Raw genomic sequence first — 19,949 nt, 5'->3', positions numbered from 1 at the left:
ACCCAAAGATGATATTCAGGCATTTAATGTCAGAAATGTACATAGCTGTGTTTTTGTGTTTTTCAGACATTTGGAGTGTTGTATGCAGCAAGGCTGTTAGCAGCTGGACACTATGGGAAGGCCTTCACGTATTCAGAGGCCATTGGAAAAGATTTCCTGGCCTCTCCATCGTCCAGCAATGGACACTTTCTGACCTGTGTCCTGAAGGTTAGGCAATCTTTAATCTGTTCATCTATATAGCAAATAATTTATTTTGGATAACAACGGGCACTTCAATGAAAGCCCATATTTCAGAAGATGACCAAACTCAGTTTGGCGTTCAGCTTGTTGCGGTTGTTCAACCTAGTTGTTCCACTGTTACAGGTTTGTACTGCCCTCCTGAAAAAAAGGAGGGGAGGGAGGGCAGAGCCTTCCCAGCTTACAAGGCTCAGGAGTCAGGAACAATCCCTGGGACGCGTAGTAGGACTCTATGCAAGTTCCCAACAAGGTCCAGATCCTGAACCTGTGGAGGACAACCCGGGCCCAGTCTGTGGGATGGAGGTCCCAAGCACATCCAGTCCTGCTTCTGCTCTCCTCCAGGGTCGAGCTGGGACTCAGGCGGAGACCTTTGTGGATGAGGAGGAGGTTGTCAGTCATCCAGCAGCCTACACTGGTCCTGAGATCAGCAGTCTACCTGTGCAGAAGAAGTCTGCCAGAAAGGTTAGCATTTTATGTCCACAGTTGTGAAAGATACATTTGTGTTGCTTTTATTTGGGTCCAGAGGTATCCGTGTGTGCTTACTAGTACTCATTCTTATGTTTAATTGCAGTGATTTTGGTCTGCCTGCTTGTGCTGCATCAGCAAGGGAGAGGAGTAGGCATATTGTAACACTACAGGTAAGAATATGCTTTCACAGCATAAGTATGCCATTCGCTTCCTCCGGATTGTACCAAATTGTGCAGATTTTCTTTTTTTGTTTGTTTGTTTTATTTAGATTCACTCCAGTTACAGAGACGTACAGTAGCATTCTGAGAAGCGTGCAACACAGATCCCCACACAAGCGTTGCGACGACGATATTGTGCTAATCCACAATGATAATAAAGCAGTGGTCAACAGAACATTTTCATTTGTGCCATTTTTTTTTTAGACTGGAGAAAGATACTTTTTAAAGTGATGGTAGGTACAGAGTTTGGTCTAGAATTTGACATCACAGTCAGTAAAGATTAGGTTCTAGGGTAGTGAAAATGGGTATGAATTAGGAACTCAGAATCAGAATCGATGAAAGATTAAGAATCAAATGTGGTTAAAAGTAAAGAGCACTTAGCCTAAATGTAGTGGAGTCAAGAACAGTATTTTTGTCTTTGAAATGTACTGGAGGAAAAGTCACAAGTTTCCAAAAATAGTAATACTCAAAGAAGTACAGATACTCTGTGAAAATCATACTTAAGTATGGTAATCGAGTAATGGACCCCTGGGGAACACCTGTGGTGTATTACAAAGTTAAGATTTCTTTGTGTGAGCTGGCTCCACATATCCTGAACTAGCGATCTGAGGTAATTCGTACCAAGACGGTGGTTATCAATATTAACCACACATACTGGTTATATTCTACAATATGGGAGCTTTCAGAATATGTCTAATAACGGTCAATCATTTTAACCAGTGGGCCTACATACAAAAATGAGTCAACATCTGTTACCAATGCAGTGTGGGGATTAACTAAGTCCAGATGACATGCAATGATGGCCCAAAAAGCGTAGTCTGTTCTGCAATTACATAAATTATGTGGGAATATGTATCCATCAATGCAAGTGATGTGTCATAAGCCAACTGACATGGATTACAAATTCGCTGCATACATCAGACTGAATTTAACACAATTCCTTTTCATGACCAAAACACTACTTAGGGCCAAGTACAGAAAGATATTTATTCATAAAAAAATTAGTTAATACAATGATTTAAGTGAATCAAAAATGTAAAGAGACCCCATATTGTTTTAAAAGGAACAGGTCTCACAGTTGTGTTGTAACCCATCCATCATACGATTTCAAATAGATTCTAAAAAGCAGTAGCGTGTCCCTTGAGAGAAGTGGATGCACTGCAGCCCATGAGTCCTCAGCTGCATGCTTACTGTACTGTAGGTTCCACAGATGAAAACAGCGGTGAAAATCAACAGCAGGCTTTCAAAGGGTCCCAGAACTTGTCTTTCTGTAATGAAAAATAATCATGAAATAATGAACATTTCATAAACTAGCCTGGCTAACACAAAGTCAATTCTCAGTTGAGATCTGGACCATGGGGATCTGAGGATGTGCTTTAAATTTCCTGGGGGCTTTACAAATGGATAAATTGAACTCATGTTTAAGTAACCTCTTAACAAGTCCTGTCAGAAGCAATGTGAACACATCTGTCTTTTCAACAAGAGCTCAGTTGTTTGCACTTCTTCTAAAAGAATATATGCTGTCCAGGTTATTCAGCACTGACATGGTCTAAAGCATGGTTCCAACCTTTTTTTTAACAAAAAAACATTTTGACAAAATGGACATGGCCGAGAACTTTCATGTTAGTAGAAGCATGCCATGTATTCACATAGCCGATCTCCACCCAGAACCGCTGAATAAGATTTGCACAGTATGTTTTTTTTTAAAAAAATGTCCCTTTTGCTTACCTTCTCTTTTTGTAGACTATGAATTTGATTTCATAGGAATTTTAACATGTTCCCCAAGTGACTGCATGATCAGATGTATCTTGCTCAAACCTTTTGGAGCCCTACTTGGAAGCAGCTCACAAGCTACCTGTTGGAGACCCCTGATCTAAAGTGTTCAAGCGCTTCTCTAAATCACAGAGGACCGTCCCATATCAGAGAATGACTGGCCCAGCAATTTTTGGTTGGGTAGAATTTTGAATGGGAGAGGGTCTAGACTAGCCTAGAAATCTAGATGCCCCTAGCAGCAGCAAATCTAATTTAGTTTAGCATCTCTCCGTTTAACTTGGGAGCTGGGCTCAGGCAGAAACCACCGAACCAATCACATCATGTATAGAGTCGGTGGGCGGGCTTAACATAATGATGACTGAATTGCGACCAGAAGTTGCAACCGTTACGAATCCTGCTACTTGAAAACGAGATGATGATTCGTTTAGCGCTATCCTATTTCGTCGAGAGAGAATTTGAAAGACAACTGTTTATGCGACCCCTCCAATTGAGCCCTGCCAACAGCGAGTTCCCAGACCCTACATCTTGATGTGGGTCTGGCTGGTCAGGCAAGGTCTAGACTCATGCCCTGATCCCGGTGATGACCAAATCAATTCGACATTCAACTTACCACTGTGTTTATTACATTATGATGACTTAGGATGTAAAGAGAGCCATTTTCACAAATCCTGAGAACTTCCTGTGCAGTGTAAGATTGACATGGTACACTTGGATCAAAAAGCACACGGGAACCACGAAAACACTGAAAAATGAAGAAAAAAGTTCATTTATTTTACGCATTTAGTCAACACTAAAAACAGTGCAGCTTACATTAGAATGGTGATGGTACACTTTGACCCCATTGATTGATGCTATAAACAATCACTGGTTTACTACAGTAGCATACAGTAGCAAGGCAAGAATGCTGAAATAATATGCGATAGGTTTTACTTTTAAATGACCAATAATACATGGGCAAATATGAGAAATACGTTACCTGTAAATATGTAAACCGGAATTTTTCTGTATGGCTCCTACAGAATCGGTGCTTGAAAAGTGAAGCCAGGCGACCCTCCATCTCCTCAGTTAGCCAAGAGGAATCGATTGTTATTCTCGCTACAAGCCCCATGGAGGCAAGAATCTCCCTCTCCTTGTTACGAGGGACATAGTATAGGTCGTCCTGCTTGAGATAGGTTTCATAGGGGAGGCAGATGACGTCCTTCACCACCAAGCCAATAGTCTTCACCTCCATCCTTCGCCATTTGAGTTTGTTTGATTTGCAATCCCAGGGTGTCAATGGTTTCTCTGGACCCTTAAAATAAAAACGTTTGGGATTCATGAATTATTAGGTGGAGATTGAACGACTAACAGAAGTGAAAAACATTCAGATGATAAAAATAGATGAGAGTTGTGCTAGTTACTAGAGAATGATTATTTGGTTCAAGTAAATGATGAATGAGGTTCTTGTAGTTGAATAGTCCAACAGGCATGATGTCATTTACACCGCTTGTGCGGTAGGCCTACTACTGCAGTTCTGGGAAGGCTACTCCACCCCATCTATGGCAGAACAATCAGCTTTTGAAGAATTTGAATGGTAGACTTACAGGGGACAAAACTGAGGGGTCTCCAGATTCAACACCCATAATGTCATCCTTACAGGGGTGCAAGACCTCCATTTCGATCTCAATGGCTTCAGCAGGCAGGCCTGTGTCATTTACTGGTGGGCTTCCTTCTCCCTCCACATACATCACTGCTGGGGCATCTTTCGCCACCAGTTCATCCAAAGCCCCCACAGCCTTTTTGCCCTCACATGGCACTTCTGGTTTGGTTTGAGTCTAGGATGAAATGCCACAAGTTACCGTAAAATAGATGTACTGCATAGCAGCACAAAATGTGCACATTCCATTCAATCCCCTACTCTTGTGTATATGTAAATGAGTGTGTGCATGTGTGTGTTTGCTTCTGTGTATACTGCATGCTTGTGTGTGTGTGTGTGTGTGTGTACATTTTTCAAACTTCATCTGACAACACCACCATCTGCAGGCAGATTTCTGTACAGTCACTAAATGTACAACCCCTGGCATAAATTATGGAATCACCAGTCTTGGAGGATGTTAATCCAGTTGTTTAATTTTTTTGAAAAAAGCCAGATCAAAGACATGACAAAAAACTAAGTTAGTTTCAAATGGCAACTTTCTGGCTTTAAGAAACATTATAGGAAATCAAGAAAAAATTTAATTAATCAGTAACAGTTGCTTGTTTTAGACCAACCAGAGGGGAAAAAAATATGGTATCACTCAATTCCAAGGAAAAAATTATGGAATCATGAAAAACAAATTGACAAAAGAACACTTCAACGCACCACTAGTACTTTGTTGCACCACCTCTGGCTTTTATAACAGCTTGCAGTCTCTGAGGCATGGACTTAATGGGTGACAAACAGTACTCTTCATCAATCTGGTTCCAACTTTCTCTGATTCCAGTTGCCAGATCAGTTTTGCAGGTTGGAGCCTTGGGGTGCACAATTTTCTTCAAATTCTACTACAGAATTGGATTGAGCATTATTGAAGATGTAACGATAGCCGTCTCCCCAATGCCTTTACCTGACATGCAGCCCCATATCATCAACAACTGAGGAAATGTGCATGTTTTCTTCAGGCAGTTGTCTTCATAAATCTCATTGGAATGTGGATATAATTAGATGAAAGTCATATTCAGTGATGAATCGCGTTTCTGCAATGGGCAAGGTGATGATGCTGGAACTTTGTTTGGTGCCATTTCAATGAGATTTATGAAGACAACTGCCTGAAGAAAGCAAGTCATTGATGATATGGGGCTGCATGTCAGGTAAAGGCGTTGGGGAGATGGCGATCGTTACATCTTCAATAATGCTTAAATTATTATTTATTATTTAAAGTTTATATTGATATTTTGGACACTTTTCTTATCCAATCAATTGAAAGGATGTTTGGGGATGATTACATAATTTTTCAAGATGATAATGCATCTTGTCATAGAGCAAAAACTGTTGAATTCCTTGAAGAAAGACACATGAGGTCAATGTCATGGCCTGCAAATAGTCTGGATCTCAATCCAATTGAAAATCTGTAGTAGAATTTGAAGAAAATGGTGCATCCCAAGGCTTCAACCTGCAAAACTGATCTGGCAACTGGAATCAGAGAAAGTTGGAGCCAGATTGATGAAGAGTACTGTTTGTCACTCATTAAGTCCATGCCTTTGTAAGCTGTTACAAAAGCCAGAGGTGGTGCAACAAAGTACTAGTGGTGCATTGAAGTGTTCTTGTCAATTTGTTTTTCATGATTCCATATTTTTTTCCTTGGAATTGAGTGATTCCATATTTTTTTCCCCTCTGGTTGGTCTAAAACAAGCAACTGTTACTGATTAATTATTTTTTTCCTTGATTTCCTTTAATGTCTCCTAAAGCCAGAAAGTTGCCATTTGAAATGAACTTAGTTTTGTGTCATGTCTGTGATCTGGCTTTTTTCAAAAAAATTAAACAACTGGGTGGCAGGGGTTGTAGCCTACATATAAAGTCATGTACTGTATTGCATGCATTCAGAGGATGTAATGATCCCACAGGTCAAATTTCAAGCAGTTCTGAACATAGTCAGCAAGCCAAACAAGGTTCAATTCTACCATAGGCTACTATGCACACTGCATGTAAGAAAACAACTTGATATTGTACTGAAAGCAAAAGGCCACTGCTACTGAATGAATGGGATACTACTAGGCAGTTGTCAGAGACTTTTCTTTTTGTTTTTAGGTGTTTCATTACAGTTTCTTTACGATATTTGTGGTTGTGTGGCATGAGCACAAAGGTATACATCCTGTGTGGCCTCACTCTATCATTTGTGTTGTTGTGTCAATGGCCCAATCCCAAACATGCACGCTTTCTAATCCGATTCAGGCCCAATCGGAATGAAATTCCTTCATGTAAACAAGACAATCGGAATGAAAATCGCCGATCGGATTGAAATTTGGATCGGATTGAAAGAGGTGGAACGGACACGTTCGGTAGTAAAATAGTTGTCATGTTACACTGGATCGGATCGTTCTCTGCTACTCTTCCCTTCTGCGCATGTTCAGAAAAGGAGGCGCGATATTTCTCTTATCAAAAAAGCCACCACGGTGTAGGCAGAGAGGGTTAAAGCTAGTAATGAAAGATCTTTGGTTAGGTGTAAACATATAAGCACTGGGCGTGAGGTTGAACCATATTTTCTTTTAGGTCTATGGGTTGAACAGTGACGGATAACATGGCATCGGAAGAATAGGCTATTTAGTTTCGTGACACTTTCAAAACAACCACAAAATCTGACAGCATCTTTGAAGTTTAGGAAGTAGCCTAGGCCTACTAGGCTGCAGGCAGTTGGATAGCTAACTGGCAGCTGCGTAGGCTTTGGTAAAAGCAACGACTGAAATGCAGTGATGAAGTCTCGTTTTCTGAAAGGCAAATATTAACAGGTAGACTATGTTTCGGAGACTACAGTGGAGACAGATATTTTGCGATGTCTGAAAGAACAGAAGCTAGGTAGACGGCAAGGACCCGATTGAATGCATTTCCGTACAAGTTTGAATTTGTGTTGCTGGGACTTGTTAAACAACATCTGAGGTGCAAAACAACTAGCGAACAGTCAGACGTTTTGGTGGTTTGCTACCCCGTCAGATTACATTTTTGGCTTCGGAATACTTCTGTATTGTGCATGAAGTTAGCATTTGCTGACCGACTTGCTGTGCAGTGTGAAATCGGCCAGTGAGTGTGTTAGGAGGACGCAATTTTAGTTTATATTTTCGTCGTTTTAGTCATTCTAATTATAAGGAAAAGAAACGAAACTCTAGGCCTATGATGTTGCTTTTGAACAGAAGAAAGCAGAGGCAGAGGATTGGAAGTAGGGAATATCTCACGCCTCAAACGTCATAGCCTGGCCCTAGGCTATTCCATCTCGGGGAGCAAAACTGCAAGCAGGCTATATGTGCGTGAAGCTGCATGTAAACGCGCGCATCCAAAATACTCCTTGCCATGTAAACTTCCACCGATCCGATTGGTCATTCCGATGGTTGCATGTAAACGTAGCTAATGTCAACCCTAAAGACTAGAACTAAGGACTCAGACTTAATTGATTTCAGGTGCTAAGTGAGTGTGTGAGGCCACATGGGCTCAGATATGTATTTTGGGATTGGGACAGCACTTCACGAGATCACATGTACCTTGGCGATGTTTAGCCTACTAACAAAGACGTTGCTAACATTTGCACCATGCACGTGTGTCGTGGTGCTGTTGTTTACCTTAATTTCTGTTTTTTTCTATGATCTCCGCGGTAAACGTCACAACACTTAGAACTGTGGGTAATTCCCTTAGGTTAAGTCTGCACCGATGCAGACTCACTGAAAGGGCTCGGTAAGTGTACTCAAACCCTCCCGCCCGTTGTAATTCCACATTGGGACAGCCCTAAGCCCTTATGAATTTCGCGAGGACGCGCACCAAAGTCCGTGAGTTCGTGAGTCCGGACATTGATTGGGATTGGGCTATGAATCACGAGCCCAAATCAATTCTGTACAAAGTCTATCTCCAGTGAGGACTGACAGTTCTGCCTTCAACAGCTCATTTTTAAATGATCTTGTAGTCTCATAAGAGTATGCTTTAAAACAAGACATGCTCAGCAACAGTTTCATTAAACAAAAATTAACTCTAGCCTACCATGGATATTGTCGGACCCTCAGTGACAGCTTTCCAGATAAACAGATGTTAGATGTTGGGCCTAGTCAACCTAACATGTCAAACATGGCTCGCTGTGATATTACATTTGGATTATGGACATCTGCATGGGCTCTGGTTGTTTGAGCGCTAAAAGCAGAAACCTAAATGCCATGAATTAATTCAACCATACCAGCACAACTTCGGTGTCCTTATCTTTTGTCCAGTGATGTAAAGATGACCCAAATGAGGCGAAAAGTTTCATCTCAATATTCTCCATCATGGCGCACATCAGCCTGTCAACCTTGCCGACAACAGTAACTCCTCAAGTCGTCCTTCTGAAGAAGACTAGGCAGAAACCTATTTTTCAGCCCACCTCCCGGCAGGATAGTGTCTTCAGTAAGAACAATACAAAGGAAGTCAGGTGTCTTCGATCAGTGTGTAAAAACGTCGTTCACGTGAAAAGTTTTGTGACAGACTCTTTTGACATAAATATCACGATCTCAACAGGATCAATTTGCAGTTTGATCTGTTTTCAGAGACACTCCTCCCACACATCAATGTTCGTCTCTCACCCTTCAAACAGTCACACAGGTGCGATTGATTTGAGTAGCCTAGCCTATATTAAAGCGAAGTCACCTTTGTTAGGATGAGTGTTAACATCACGAAAGACAGTTTGTCAGATAATTTTAATTAAGTAATTTTCCGTTGCGTCCATTAAGGTAGTATTTTTAGCTAGGTATTTTTTGCTCTGCCTCATACACAAACAATTGGAAAACATGTCGGAAATGGGAAATGAGCGCAGTTTACATTGTGAAATTATATCCGGCTACGTCTAGCCAATATCTCTTAATTCTCCAACTACCGTTAATCATTGTAATCATGCTTATCACAAGTGGGTGTGGTTGCAAATGCAATCAGCTGGAACTTGGGTGGGTGACGTTGACTCATTAAAGCCTGTCATTCAGCGACACGGGTTGTCTGCTCTACTATCAAACATGAGTCTTGTGGTGTCATGGGGGAGAGAATGTAGTGTTCATAGACAAATGTGATGAGCATTAGAAAGTGTAATGCAGTGTGTACATTTATTATCCAATCAACACACATACACAGTGTGAAAATACTCCTCACAGATTTATAAAACTGGCTATACACTGTTGGGGAAAGTCCAAACTGTTTGATATGATGCATTCTCTCTTTTTTTCTGTTGTCACACGAAACGTGGGCACATAAGACACAGAAAGGCCACCTTACACTTGGGATATTCATACTGCGTTCATGCACCTCGGACCTTCGGAAATTTCTGACCTCCGATAGCGGAAAAATGACATGAACGCTAGGTCGGGTTGGATTTTTTGCTCGGAGACTCGTGCGGAAGTTTTGTGCCCCGAGGTGTCCGACTTGACGTCACTATCATATTCTCCAACCCTTGCAAGAACACAAGAGGTGAATTTCACTGTCATTACGAATAGGCAGGGTAATTTGTCACTAAATTAACAACACAGATAGAAACACTCGCCCAAGACAATTTCCTTCTTGCTCAACCATACTAAGCAGTTGTAATAACGTATTTATGCGTTTCCTGTATTTATTTTCCGAACTGATCTCATGAACACAATTTTTTCGGAGGTCGGGACTTTTTAAAGGCAGGTCCTCCGAGGTTCCGAGCTGCATGAACGCAGTATTATGGTGCATTCCATTTAGTGTTGGCAGTCTCGTACGTTTACCCGCCCGACATGTGAGAATTAGTGGCTAGCGTGAACTCTGGAGTTTGTAGTCTTTTGGGAAAGAACATGGATGCCACCGGGCAGCAACTGTCTCTTAGTGCTGGACATTTGTCTAGAACACAAGCAGATGTCCCTCATTTTCCCTTTTTGGGTATGGTCAATGGGAATGAATAATAAAAACATTTTTGGGCAATTTCAACAAGTGCTGTCGCATTTCTAATGAGCTAGATGGGCATTAGCAGGCTAGCTAGTCATTGTTATTGTTGTGTGCTAGCCTCTTTAGCAAACCAGCTGGAAAACAAATCATTACATTGTATTGCACGCACAGCAAGACCGTTAAATGTATGAATTGGTGACCGGATTGAAGCAGCAATGCAATCTAGTGTGTTAAAGCATTCCATTGTCATTAAAACGACCAACACGGTACAAATACAAAGAAAACACATGTCATCTCATCTCGACTATGGGCGCAGCCATGTTTGTTTACAGGTCGTAAGCCCAACTCGGGGTACTCGCAAGTACTCCGAGGTAAAGGGGGCGTTCCTCCATAAAATACCGCAAGAAAGCTGGGTAATTTACACTTTACAACTCGGGCGGGTGACTTACATAGACCTAAAAGAAATGGACAAACAGACTCCGTTGTTCTCAATGAGAGGGGGCTGAAACAAAAAATCGTTTCCTGTTCATCGTACTGCGCAGACTCAAACTCATTTTGTGACGTTAGCCTGCTGTAACTCGTCTGATAGATCGAAAACCTCTGAAATTGTTAACGTTCGTTTTTTAATATTATTATTATGTGTACTTGCCTCTAGGTAATGCTTTACCATATCAAACAGTAGGCTACCGTAGGCTACACGCATTTTCACTGATCTTGCGAATGACTCTCCGTCATGGTTTTCGTGCAGGCTCACTCAGCTTCTTATCCAAACATTACGGGCGAACGTTAGCTTCCCTACAACAGACATGCTAAAATACTTCTTTACGGGAAACCAACGTAATATACGGGGAAGAAGTGAATTAATTTTGCCTTCGATACCCTATATAGAATACACAGAAGCTATAAGGGAGACAAAGGGCACATGTTACATGAAGTTATGGGATCGCAAAAAAATCTGAAATCTATGGACGTCCAAGGGAGTTAGCAGAGTGTTGATCACCAGCTCATTTCGTGTTTCTACTTCCGGGAATATGCCTGCCCCCTTGGTGACTTACGATACAAATGGATCGCAGGGTTAGTCCTATGTGTTTGATGAATGCCAGCTGTATGAAATGTTACTGGTGATGTCTCAAAGACCAATCAGAATGGAGTACAAGAGTACCCATTTTTGTATGCACTCACTGCAATGTGAGGTGTACATTGCATGCTCATGGCTGCGCTTGATGTTGATATAAAATAAACAGAACATGACAAACAAGGTTTCCTGTTTATTTATAATTCTATTATGTAAATGGTTAGGATACAACAGGTCCATAATATATTAGGAATAATAGCAATGGGTACTGATTTGTACAAGTGGACATCCAGTTGAAATGTTTCAGCCCTGTAATGCACAACTTTTATCATGACCAAGAAACCAGAGGAAAAATGCACTTTCACCATATTTTAGGTTAACCAGTGAGCCATAGTGAAATTGACCTTGCAATCAATGCCTCAGGGGAGGGAGACAACATATAGAAAGATAACCAAAGTAGAAAACAAGCAAACAACTATTTAACCTTCTCCCTTCTTGAGAACATCTTTTTTTTGTTACATAGACATGATTTTGAGGCTAAGACCAGACCAGAATTGAATTCATACATGTTAAATTCCAACATTTGTTCCATGCATATATAGATATATTTAGAAAATATAGACTTTAAAATAAATACTTTTCAATAGAGATATAGTGATTTGTCATCAGTATGCGTTTCTTCTTCCAAAGCCAGACACAACTTTGCTGGTATTTAAAAAAATAGGATTGATGTTTTGGGCCAGAAAGACATTCAACATAAGATAAGAATACATAGCTGTGGGTGATGACTTAATCTCAGGCATGTGAATCATGTGCTCTTTAAGTCTTTTGAAACGTCTTGGCTTTGCAGGAGGAAACTTTGTTCCTTTTAATAGATCTTTGTCTCTACAATTAATTATTATCGTTCAAATATACTCTTGTCGCATACCATCGTCTCAAACCTGTCTGCCTGTGCAACTCATTTTACACTTGTGCAAGTTGTGCTGCAAATGGAACAATTCATGGGTGGAGATTCTGATAGTGAGAGGGTGCAGTGAGGATGTTGCCATTCAGATAGGGATGAAGAGGAGGAGGACAGAAGTGGCAGGATGGTGTGATACAGAAAAGCTGATGGGCGATGATGAAGATGACGAGAAAAGAGTAGCGATGAGAGGGACAGCAAGAAGGAGAGAGAGGGAGAAATGCATTGTTATATTAATGTGTCAGTAAGGATGTCATTTAAAAAGTGGCTTCATATTCATCTGGACAACATGGTACATCTTAAAGCTAGCTGTCCACGTCTTATACTGATAGTATAGAAAACCCTGTACTTGATACAGTACAACTACATTTATTTGTCCTGGATTCATACTTTGCTCTACAAAGAGACAAACAGGGGAATAAAATGGACAGATTGGCTTTACATCCACACTCACACATACGTGTGAGTCATGGCCTACATTCACGGATGCTCTGTCTGTATGCTTTTTACTGGAGTTAAGACAAACTCTGCATGGCCTCCACTCGGAGATCTAATTGAGGAGCTCTATTGATATTGGAGCTGGATACCACCAGAGCACAAAAGGCCCCATGGAGCGGAGTTGTCTGCCCTCATAACGTGGATGTCATGAAAATAAAGTAACCCGCGTGATGATCCCTGTGGGTTTCAGATTCAGACTTAATCAAGGGAGCGGATTCTTTGTCTCAGTGCGTGCATGTTCTAGAATGGGTCATATTACCAGAGTATGAGACTGGCAAAGCGGCATGTTAAATTGCTTTTTTTTGGCTTTGTCAAGAAACCTGTTTGCTACGTTGCTATTTGCTTTCTGCCCTTCACCTTTTCCATTAACTTGCACTTTAGTGGACTGAGGTCCAAAAGACTCTGGAATATTAAGAAAGAGCTGTCCAGACTGGTTGGATACCTGTTTTTATAAAAGGGCTCATATACAAATACCTCTCCTCCTTTTGAGGGAGTCTTCTGAGAGCACTTCTCATGGCATTGGAGGATTCACCTATCATCCCGTTGAGCTTATACTGGCTTTAGCTCATCCTGCTTGTCCAGCTCCTTTGGTGTCACGTACATGACTATGCATTCATTGATAGGAAACTTACCTGGCTGTACCCAACTGCTAAACCTTCATATTGGAAGACTTGTGAGTCATTGATCAGGTTGTCATCAGAATGGGCAAAATAGGACAGACTAAATATAAACAAAGTGCAATACAAAATAAATAATGTGAATCAATAATAAAAATTCTGCCTTGGTGATGGCTTATCTGACAAAAATATAACAATTGTAAATGGTAAAAAATAACAGTTGAGAAATAATAACATAATCGGTGGACACTGCCTGGTCCAGATTAAGAGCTCGAAGAGTAGCTATATGTGCTTCAGAGGACACCTCGACACCTCTGTTTTTGTCTTGCAGCAGAAAAGATCTCGGAATTCTCAGTAACCAGGACCCTGTTCCCATGCCACCGAGCCTCCTCCGCCTTGGCATACGGAATTCTGATTCTCGTTGGCAACCTGCCAGATTCTAATTAGTCCCAAAGGAATGTTGGCCAAGGCTCTGGAATACCAGTAAGGTTGTGAGTCGTGTCCTCTGAAGGTCTGCAGAGGCCTGCTGGATGGAAGGCCAACGGAAGGCAGCTGGTTGGTGAAAGCAGCCTTTGTGTCCTTGATGTTTCCCTGGAGAGGAGGAATGTCGTCCAGGTTCCCCTGGCTCATTGGGGAGCCGCGGCCTGAGAGGCCTGGGCACCTGTGTGGGCCTGCAGAAGGTCAACGACTTCCATGTGGGAAGCCTGAGTGGCCACTGAAAGAGCTGTGTGACCATCCTGGAGACAGAAAGACAGAGAGGGAGAGAGAGACTGTTAATGGTGGGACATTACGGGACGCGTTAAACCAGGCCAGATTTAGGCTTTAGGGTCACATGCGTGATCAAATATTCCATCTGTTGCTGGGGCAGAGGGCAAGGGGAGAGGGAATGGTCCACTGCTGTGATCCAACAGCAAGTCTGACACTCTAGAAGGGATTAGTATAGTGGATCTAATCCAAAAGGATTCACTACACAGAGAGTCATTAATCAAGGGGCTGTCCAATCTCACTGTCATGTGGCTGAAAGACTACGGCCATTTTCTTCATCATCAGGACCTAGCAGGACGCGGATAACAGTGCGTTCATCCTTCCCCAACATCAATCCCTGTTTGAAATTGCACTGACTACTGTTGGCCACCAGATGGCAGTGTGTTCAGTTCTTTTCTTTCCTAGGGGGTTGTTGTGTTTTCTCTCTTTGCCTTTTACCTTGTCTTTGAGGCTGGTGTCACAGTCGGGGTGCTCGAGCAGCACCCGTGCGATCTCGACGTGGCCGTGCTCACAGGCACACATGAGCGCGGTCGAGCCGTCGTGGTCCTGCACGTTCACGCTGGCACCGCAGCTGAGCAGCACGCGCACCATCGCCGTGCGACCGTGACTGACCGCCAGCATCAGAGCCGTCTGCCCCGTCTGGACGCACGCCAGAGGAGAAGAGAGAGAGAGGAAGAGAGAGAAAGAGAGAGAGAGGAAGAGAGAGAGAGAGAGAGAGAGATAAAGGATAAAAGAGTTAAAGGGACTGTAAAGAACTGCTCCAGGGCAGAACACATTCAGTGGAGCGTTCCTGCTCCCATTTGATCAATAACATTTCCTAAATTACAAGTAAAGCAGGCATAATGTTGGGGCTCGCTCTCTGGGTATAGACACTGAGAGGAACCAGGAGTTATGTAAGCTTTAAGAGATAGCAGAGAATCGTGTAGATTTAGAGTGTTTCGATTAGTGAATAACTAATCAGATGTTATACTTAATTACTTTGATGTGCAATATGTCTCAGTCACAGTTGTTCGGAGTGCTTTGCAATAGCCACACTACTTAAGTGTGTCACTATTTTTAGTGGGACAGTCACAATGAGGACACAAGACACAAGTCATTAGGAGGAAAAGAGGAAGATGACTGTGAATCCTGCAATGAGAAGAATCTCATGCGTACAAATCTGATGCGCTTGAAAAGACGTGTCTCCACTGAATTCCTTTCATGTAAGTAAACAATGCCAGGGTATGATGGCACAGTTGTATCCAGAACTAGAGTGTGCCACTATTTTTAGCCAGACGCTGTCTAGGAGCTTGTTTGCATTGAAATCTGGGAGTCCCTCAACAATGCAACAATGAGAGTCCCTCTAAAAGGAGAGCTTCTCACTGGCTCTGAAGCAACACTCCCGAATCCAGACAGACCACCACAGCAGGGGGCATTCTAGGGAATGACCCAGTGGGTCATTCAGCTCACTGGTCACGATGATGACGCATCTCCAGATCACAGGGAGCTGCCAATTGCCAGCAGTAGCCTGCCCTACAGCACACAGCGGGAGGACTCGAGACTTGCCATGATGCACTTGGTGCAATTCAAGGGGGAACATCAGAATCCTACATTTCTATGCGGATCTATGGCATGTCTGACCAAGAACACCGGGTTGGGTCCTGTCCTGTTGGAGCAGATCACTCAATGCCGTCAGACAGAGATGGGCTTAAAGCGCTCCACATATAGGCACCGAACATGACTGTGCTGTCACTTGCCGTGTACATCAGCGCTGAAATGTTTACGTGACAGGCATTCTTTACACGATGGATTTTACTGAACGACAGCAAAAAAAAACTAGAACTGAACAGTAATGGACACGGCAGTGGTGGCAGAGTTGGACCGAAAACAATAAGGAATCTGATGTCAGTGTTATGCCGACACCTATGTACGCAGGCTTTAAAGGGATAGTTCGGGTTTTAAGACACAAAGTTATATGGGTTCCCTGTCAGCAACGTTGTGCATCAGCAATGACTTACCCCCCGACAGCGTCCTGTGAGCCGAGATCCAGCCGGTTTTTGATGCTGAAGAAAGTAGTCCGGCAAGTTTCTGGGGTCACGAAAGTAAAGTGTTTTTCTTCTCAAAACCATACGTGTTCAAAAGAGTGATATATTTGCACCACAAAAACGTTGTCCAGGAAAAATTCAAACCTCGTTATCTTGGCACTATTTTTCTCGATTCCTATCACTGCGCGCTACTGACAGCTGGACAATGTTTTTGTGGTGCAAATATATCACTCTTTTCAACGCATAATATGGTTTTGAGAAGAAAAACACTTTACTTTCGTGACCCCAGAAACATGCCGGACTACTTTCTTCAGCATCAAAAACGATCAAAAACCGGCTGGATCTCGGCTCACAGGACGCTGTCGGGGGTAAGTCAGTGCTGATGCACAACGTTGCTGACAGGGAACCCATATAACTTCGTGTCTTAAAACCCGAACTATCCCTTTAACTCACAAACATCTTATCTGGTCCTTGAGAGAGTGCTAATCGGGGGTAGGGATAACACCATCATAAATAGAACAGGTAGGTACGGTCAGCTATTTACTGCTGACATCTGCAACCAGTGTGACTTAACAGCAGTAAATGCAGGACCTTTTGATACTACAGGTGCTGAACTCACCTGTATTGTACACAATGTACAGCACATGTACCAAGTAAGACATGCTGTATGGCTGGGAACACATGCTGAGCCTGGTGGAGCGACTGTAATTGCATGGCGCATAACCAGGAGTATTATAGCTATCAGCAGATGTGTTGAGAGAAGCCACTGATAACCTATATGAGTATAATATAGGGCCAGTTTCTCATATATGGATAAAGCCTAGTCCTGGACTAAAACGGACCTTTAATGGGAATCTTCATTGAGAAAAAAACCAAAAAACAAGGACTAAGTGATCCATGAACTAGAAAGTGATCTATGGTGACAGCAATGATCTTATATTTGTGCAAATGATTGACCCTCCTTTCTACATCTCTGCAAATAGAACAGAGGCCAATTCCTTGCTACACTTGTTTGAGTTAACAATATTCCAAACTCATTCCTCTGCCAGTTTATTTGCTTCTGAAGCGAAACAGTGATGATGTTTGACAATTTGAGGTTTTACTGAAGCCACAGAAGTACATCACAGGATCAGTATTTGTTTGAATATGTCCGCTGTTTACATTGGCAGTGAATGTAGAACAGTCTGCTTGTGTATGGCTGCAGTAACTGCTCCCTGCGTGATCAGTGGGGAGGGGTGTACACTACCTGGCTGGCGTTGGCGTTGATGTTGCCTTTCTGCAGGAGGTGCTGGGCCACCTCCACGTCCTCTGGGCTCTCTGCTGCAGTCAGGGCCGCCAGCATGATGGCTGTGTAGCCCGCTTTGTTCTGGTGGTCCACAGCACACAGCTCTGAGGGATACAGCCAGAGAGGGACACTGATGGAGCGTACAGCCACTCAGGCAGGGGCACGTGTAATGTAATGTTGCTCTGTTCACATTCATATAATAAAAAGAGAGTTCCCTCTGGGGAAATTGATAAAAGGGAGTGTGCAATTTCCAGGATAATAATAATATAAAAAGTCAATTATCCATCTGTACTGTTTAAAGTATGTCACCATGTGTTTATGATGTGCTTTTAAGTGCCTGTTCATAGTGTCCTATGGTTACATTTCTAATTGTGTCTCCTTTTGTATTATTTTAAGTCCTACAGTCATTGTCTGTACACTGTAGCCCTTTACTTAAATGTTCTTGTTTTGTGCCTTAAGGTCTTCTATTTTTTCTTTGCACTTTATGCACTTTACTCTGAAGCACTTTGGTGCGGGTCAGCCGTCAAGTAAACGTGCTATAGAAAAAAAAAATGATTTGACTTGACTTGATAGTGTGTATGTGAGTGAGTGTATGTTCTGCATGTGGATACTGTAGCTCTGCTGAAGGCCTCACCTGTGTCCAGGAGCAGTTTGACCACGGGGAAGTTGGAGTGCGACACGCTGTAGTGCAGCGCCGTGTTCCCGTTGCCGTCGGCCAGGTTGACGATGTAGCTGAGGAGGGTGGGCGTGGCCATGCCCACCTCTCTCAGGTAGAGGGTCACCGTGTCCGCCTGCGAGTCCTTCTGGCTGGACACGCGAAACCACTCCTGGTACAAAACCATCAGGACCTGCCTCTGTGGACACACAAGCAGCACCAGAGCAGCAGTGAGCACCACCGGCGTGCGTCCAAACACACACAGCACCCACAGCTACTCCACGGTCTGAGCGACCATCAAGTAAGTTCAGTTCATTTCATGAAGGAAAAGTGGACTAGGCTACGGTCCTGGGTGTTTCTGGGTGTTGAATTATAAGGTCAGAACAGTAATTCAGCAATTAAGTTTGCTTCTTACCATCTCCTTATTTGGGTTGTCAACTTCATTTCTGCGATCCTTCAGGTAATAACAAGCGGCCATGAACTCTTTATCAACAACTTCACTGTGAGGATAGAGAGGTGATATAGCAACCAAAACAGGCTGATAAATAAGAAACATTTCATGTGTGTCACATCCAGTCTCTGAATCATCCAGAGTGTACAAACATACTGTAATGCCATGAATATAAACGTAAAAGGAAATGTCAAACATTCACTTATGGTTTTCATGCTGGGCAAAAAGGGGAACCATGCTGCTACTTTCTCTCCACATTCTCTCTCCGCAATGGCCTACCATGTCTACCTGTTGGGATGACATGCTGAGAGCTTAAGTCCTTTGAAAAGATCCAATTTTAAACCCATATGAAAGTCTAGCCCTGTTTTTGCTGGAGACTGGCGGACCTATTGCGCCTCGCATGGCTAGGTTTGCATGTATGGCCTATGAAGCTGTCCCTCAACACCTGTCTCATAATACACATGGCTACGCTACGGGCTACTGATGGCCTGAACAAAAGCCACAATTGTGCCCCTGTTGTGCTGAAGGCCTCTGCCTACGGGCTCTTAAAATGGACTCTATTAGTGTTTGGTTTCATCCATTCTCTGTCTCTCCTCACATTTGAAACATACTGCCCCTGCTTTACTGTGGCTTTTCCAAGGATGGCGGCTACCTTCACCCTGCACAGTTTAAATCCATACTGTTTGCCCCTCTTGTCCCTGGCACACCCATAGACCCACTCCCTGGCCGTGTCTTGTTCTCTATTGGCTGCGGACCCCATCCCCTCGCCTGGCTGCCCCCCCCCGGCGGTCCTCTGATCTCACCTGACCGGCAGCTCTGGGGAGCTCATGAAGGCCTCTGCTCCTGCGGGCTCCGCGGCCCCCTCCGGACCCCCAGCCTCCTCCTTCTCCTCCACCTCCTCCCCCTGAGCCCCAGCAGAGGTGGCCTCCTCCTGGGCCTGGGCGCCTGCCTCGTGGCCCTGCTCCTTGTCCTCCTCCGGTTCAGAGCTATCCTCCAGCTCCTGCTCCTGCTCCTCCTGATTCTCCTCCCCACTGGACTCCTCACTGGAGGTGCTCTCATAGCTGGACAACACAAACAGCCTCGATGAAGGGGCCTCTGGGCTTCACTGTGTCAACTAGTAGATGATAAAAGTGTGTGTGGGTGTGTGTGTGTGTGTGTGTGTGCGTGTGTGTGCGCATGTGTGGGTGTTTTCAGTACGCGCAGAGTTCAAAACTGGATTCTGAAGGAGCCCTGTTGAACTGACTATTCAGAAGAATGAATCTGCTCCTTCATCCGAGTTTTTCTTCCGAAGCGCGGGGCCACGGCATTCCCGCAATCCCTCAAGGACGGCGAGCGAATAGAGGCGG

General features: G+C 43.3%; 2 protein-coding genes across 4 annotated transcripts in view; both read right to left on the bottom strand.

Annotated features, from left to right (window-relative positions):
• Window positions 1–1,896: 1,896 nt before the first annotated feature.
• Window positions 1,897–9,127, bottom strand: LOC134102096 (uncharacterized). Its single transcript, XM_062556090.1, has 5 exons — window positions 8,582–9,127; window positions 4,280–4,510; window positions 3,673–3,987; window positions 3,307–3,438; window positions 1,897–2,191 (listed from the first exon to the last, which is right to left on the bottom strand). The coding sequence occupies exons 1-5, from the start codon at window positions 8,678–8,680 to the stop codon at window positions 2,153–2,155; spliced, it is 816 nt and encodes a 271-aa protein (XP_062412074.1). The 5' UTR covers window positions 8,681–9,127; the 3' UTR covers window positions 1,897–2,152.
• Window positions 9,128–11,527: 2,400 nt separating this feature from the next.
• kank4 (KN motif and ankyrin repeat domains 4) overlaps window positions 11,528–19,949 on the bottom strand; it is a 51,421-nt gene continuing 42,999 nt past the window's right edge. For all 3 annotated transcript variants that reach the window (XM_062555865.1, XM_062555866.1, XM_062555867.1), the window contains exons 5-10: window positions 19,407–19,664; window positions 18,568–18,652; window positions 18,132–18,351; window positions 17,459–17,601; window positions 14,627–14,827; window positions 11,528–14,160 (exon numbers count right to left, since the gene is read on the bottom strand). In XM_062555865.1, the coding sequence (XP_062411849.1) occupies window positions 14,050–14,160; window positions 14,627–14,827; window positions 17,459–17,601; window positions 18,132–18,351; window positions 18,568–18,652; window positions 19,407–19,664 (1,018 nt within the window). In that variant the 3' untranslated portion in view covers window positions 11,528–14,049. The remainder of the gene's footprint in view (window positions 14,161–14,626; window positions 14,828–17,458; window positions 17,602–18,131; window positions 18,352–18,567; window positions 18,653–19,406; window positions 19,665–19,949) is intronic.

This window comes from Sardina pilchardus, chromosome 15 (genome assembly GCF_963854185.1).
Source record: "Sardina pilchardus chromosome 15, fSarPil1.1, whole genome shotgun sequence".
Classification (NCBI taxonomy): Eukaryota; Metazoa; Chordata; class Actinopteri; order Clupeiformes; family Clupeidae; genus Sardina; species Sardina pilchardus.
Note: the sequence above shows the minus strand (reverse complement) of the source record. Positions and strands in the feature narration are given on the sequence as shown.

Coding starts and splice junctions, on each gene's coding strand:
- LOC134102096 (XM_062556090.1), bottom strand. CDS start 8,680: ATGTGCGCCATGATGGAGAATATTGAGATGAAACTTTTCGCCTCATTT. Junction 3,988..4,279: donor ACCCCTCAGTTTTGTCCCCT/GTAAGTCTACCA, acceptor TTTTATTTTAAG/GGTCCAGAGAAACCATTGAC. Junction 3,439..3,672: donor TCCGGTTTACATATTTACAG/GTAACGTATTTC, acceptor TTCATTTTTCAG/TGTTTTCGTGGTTCCCGTGT.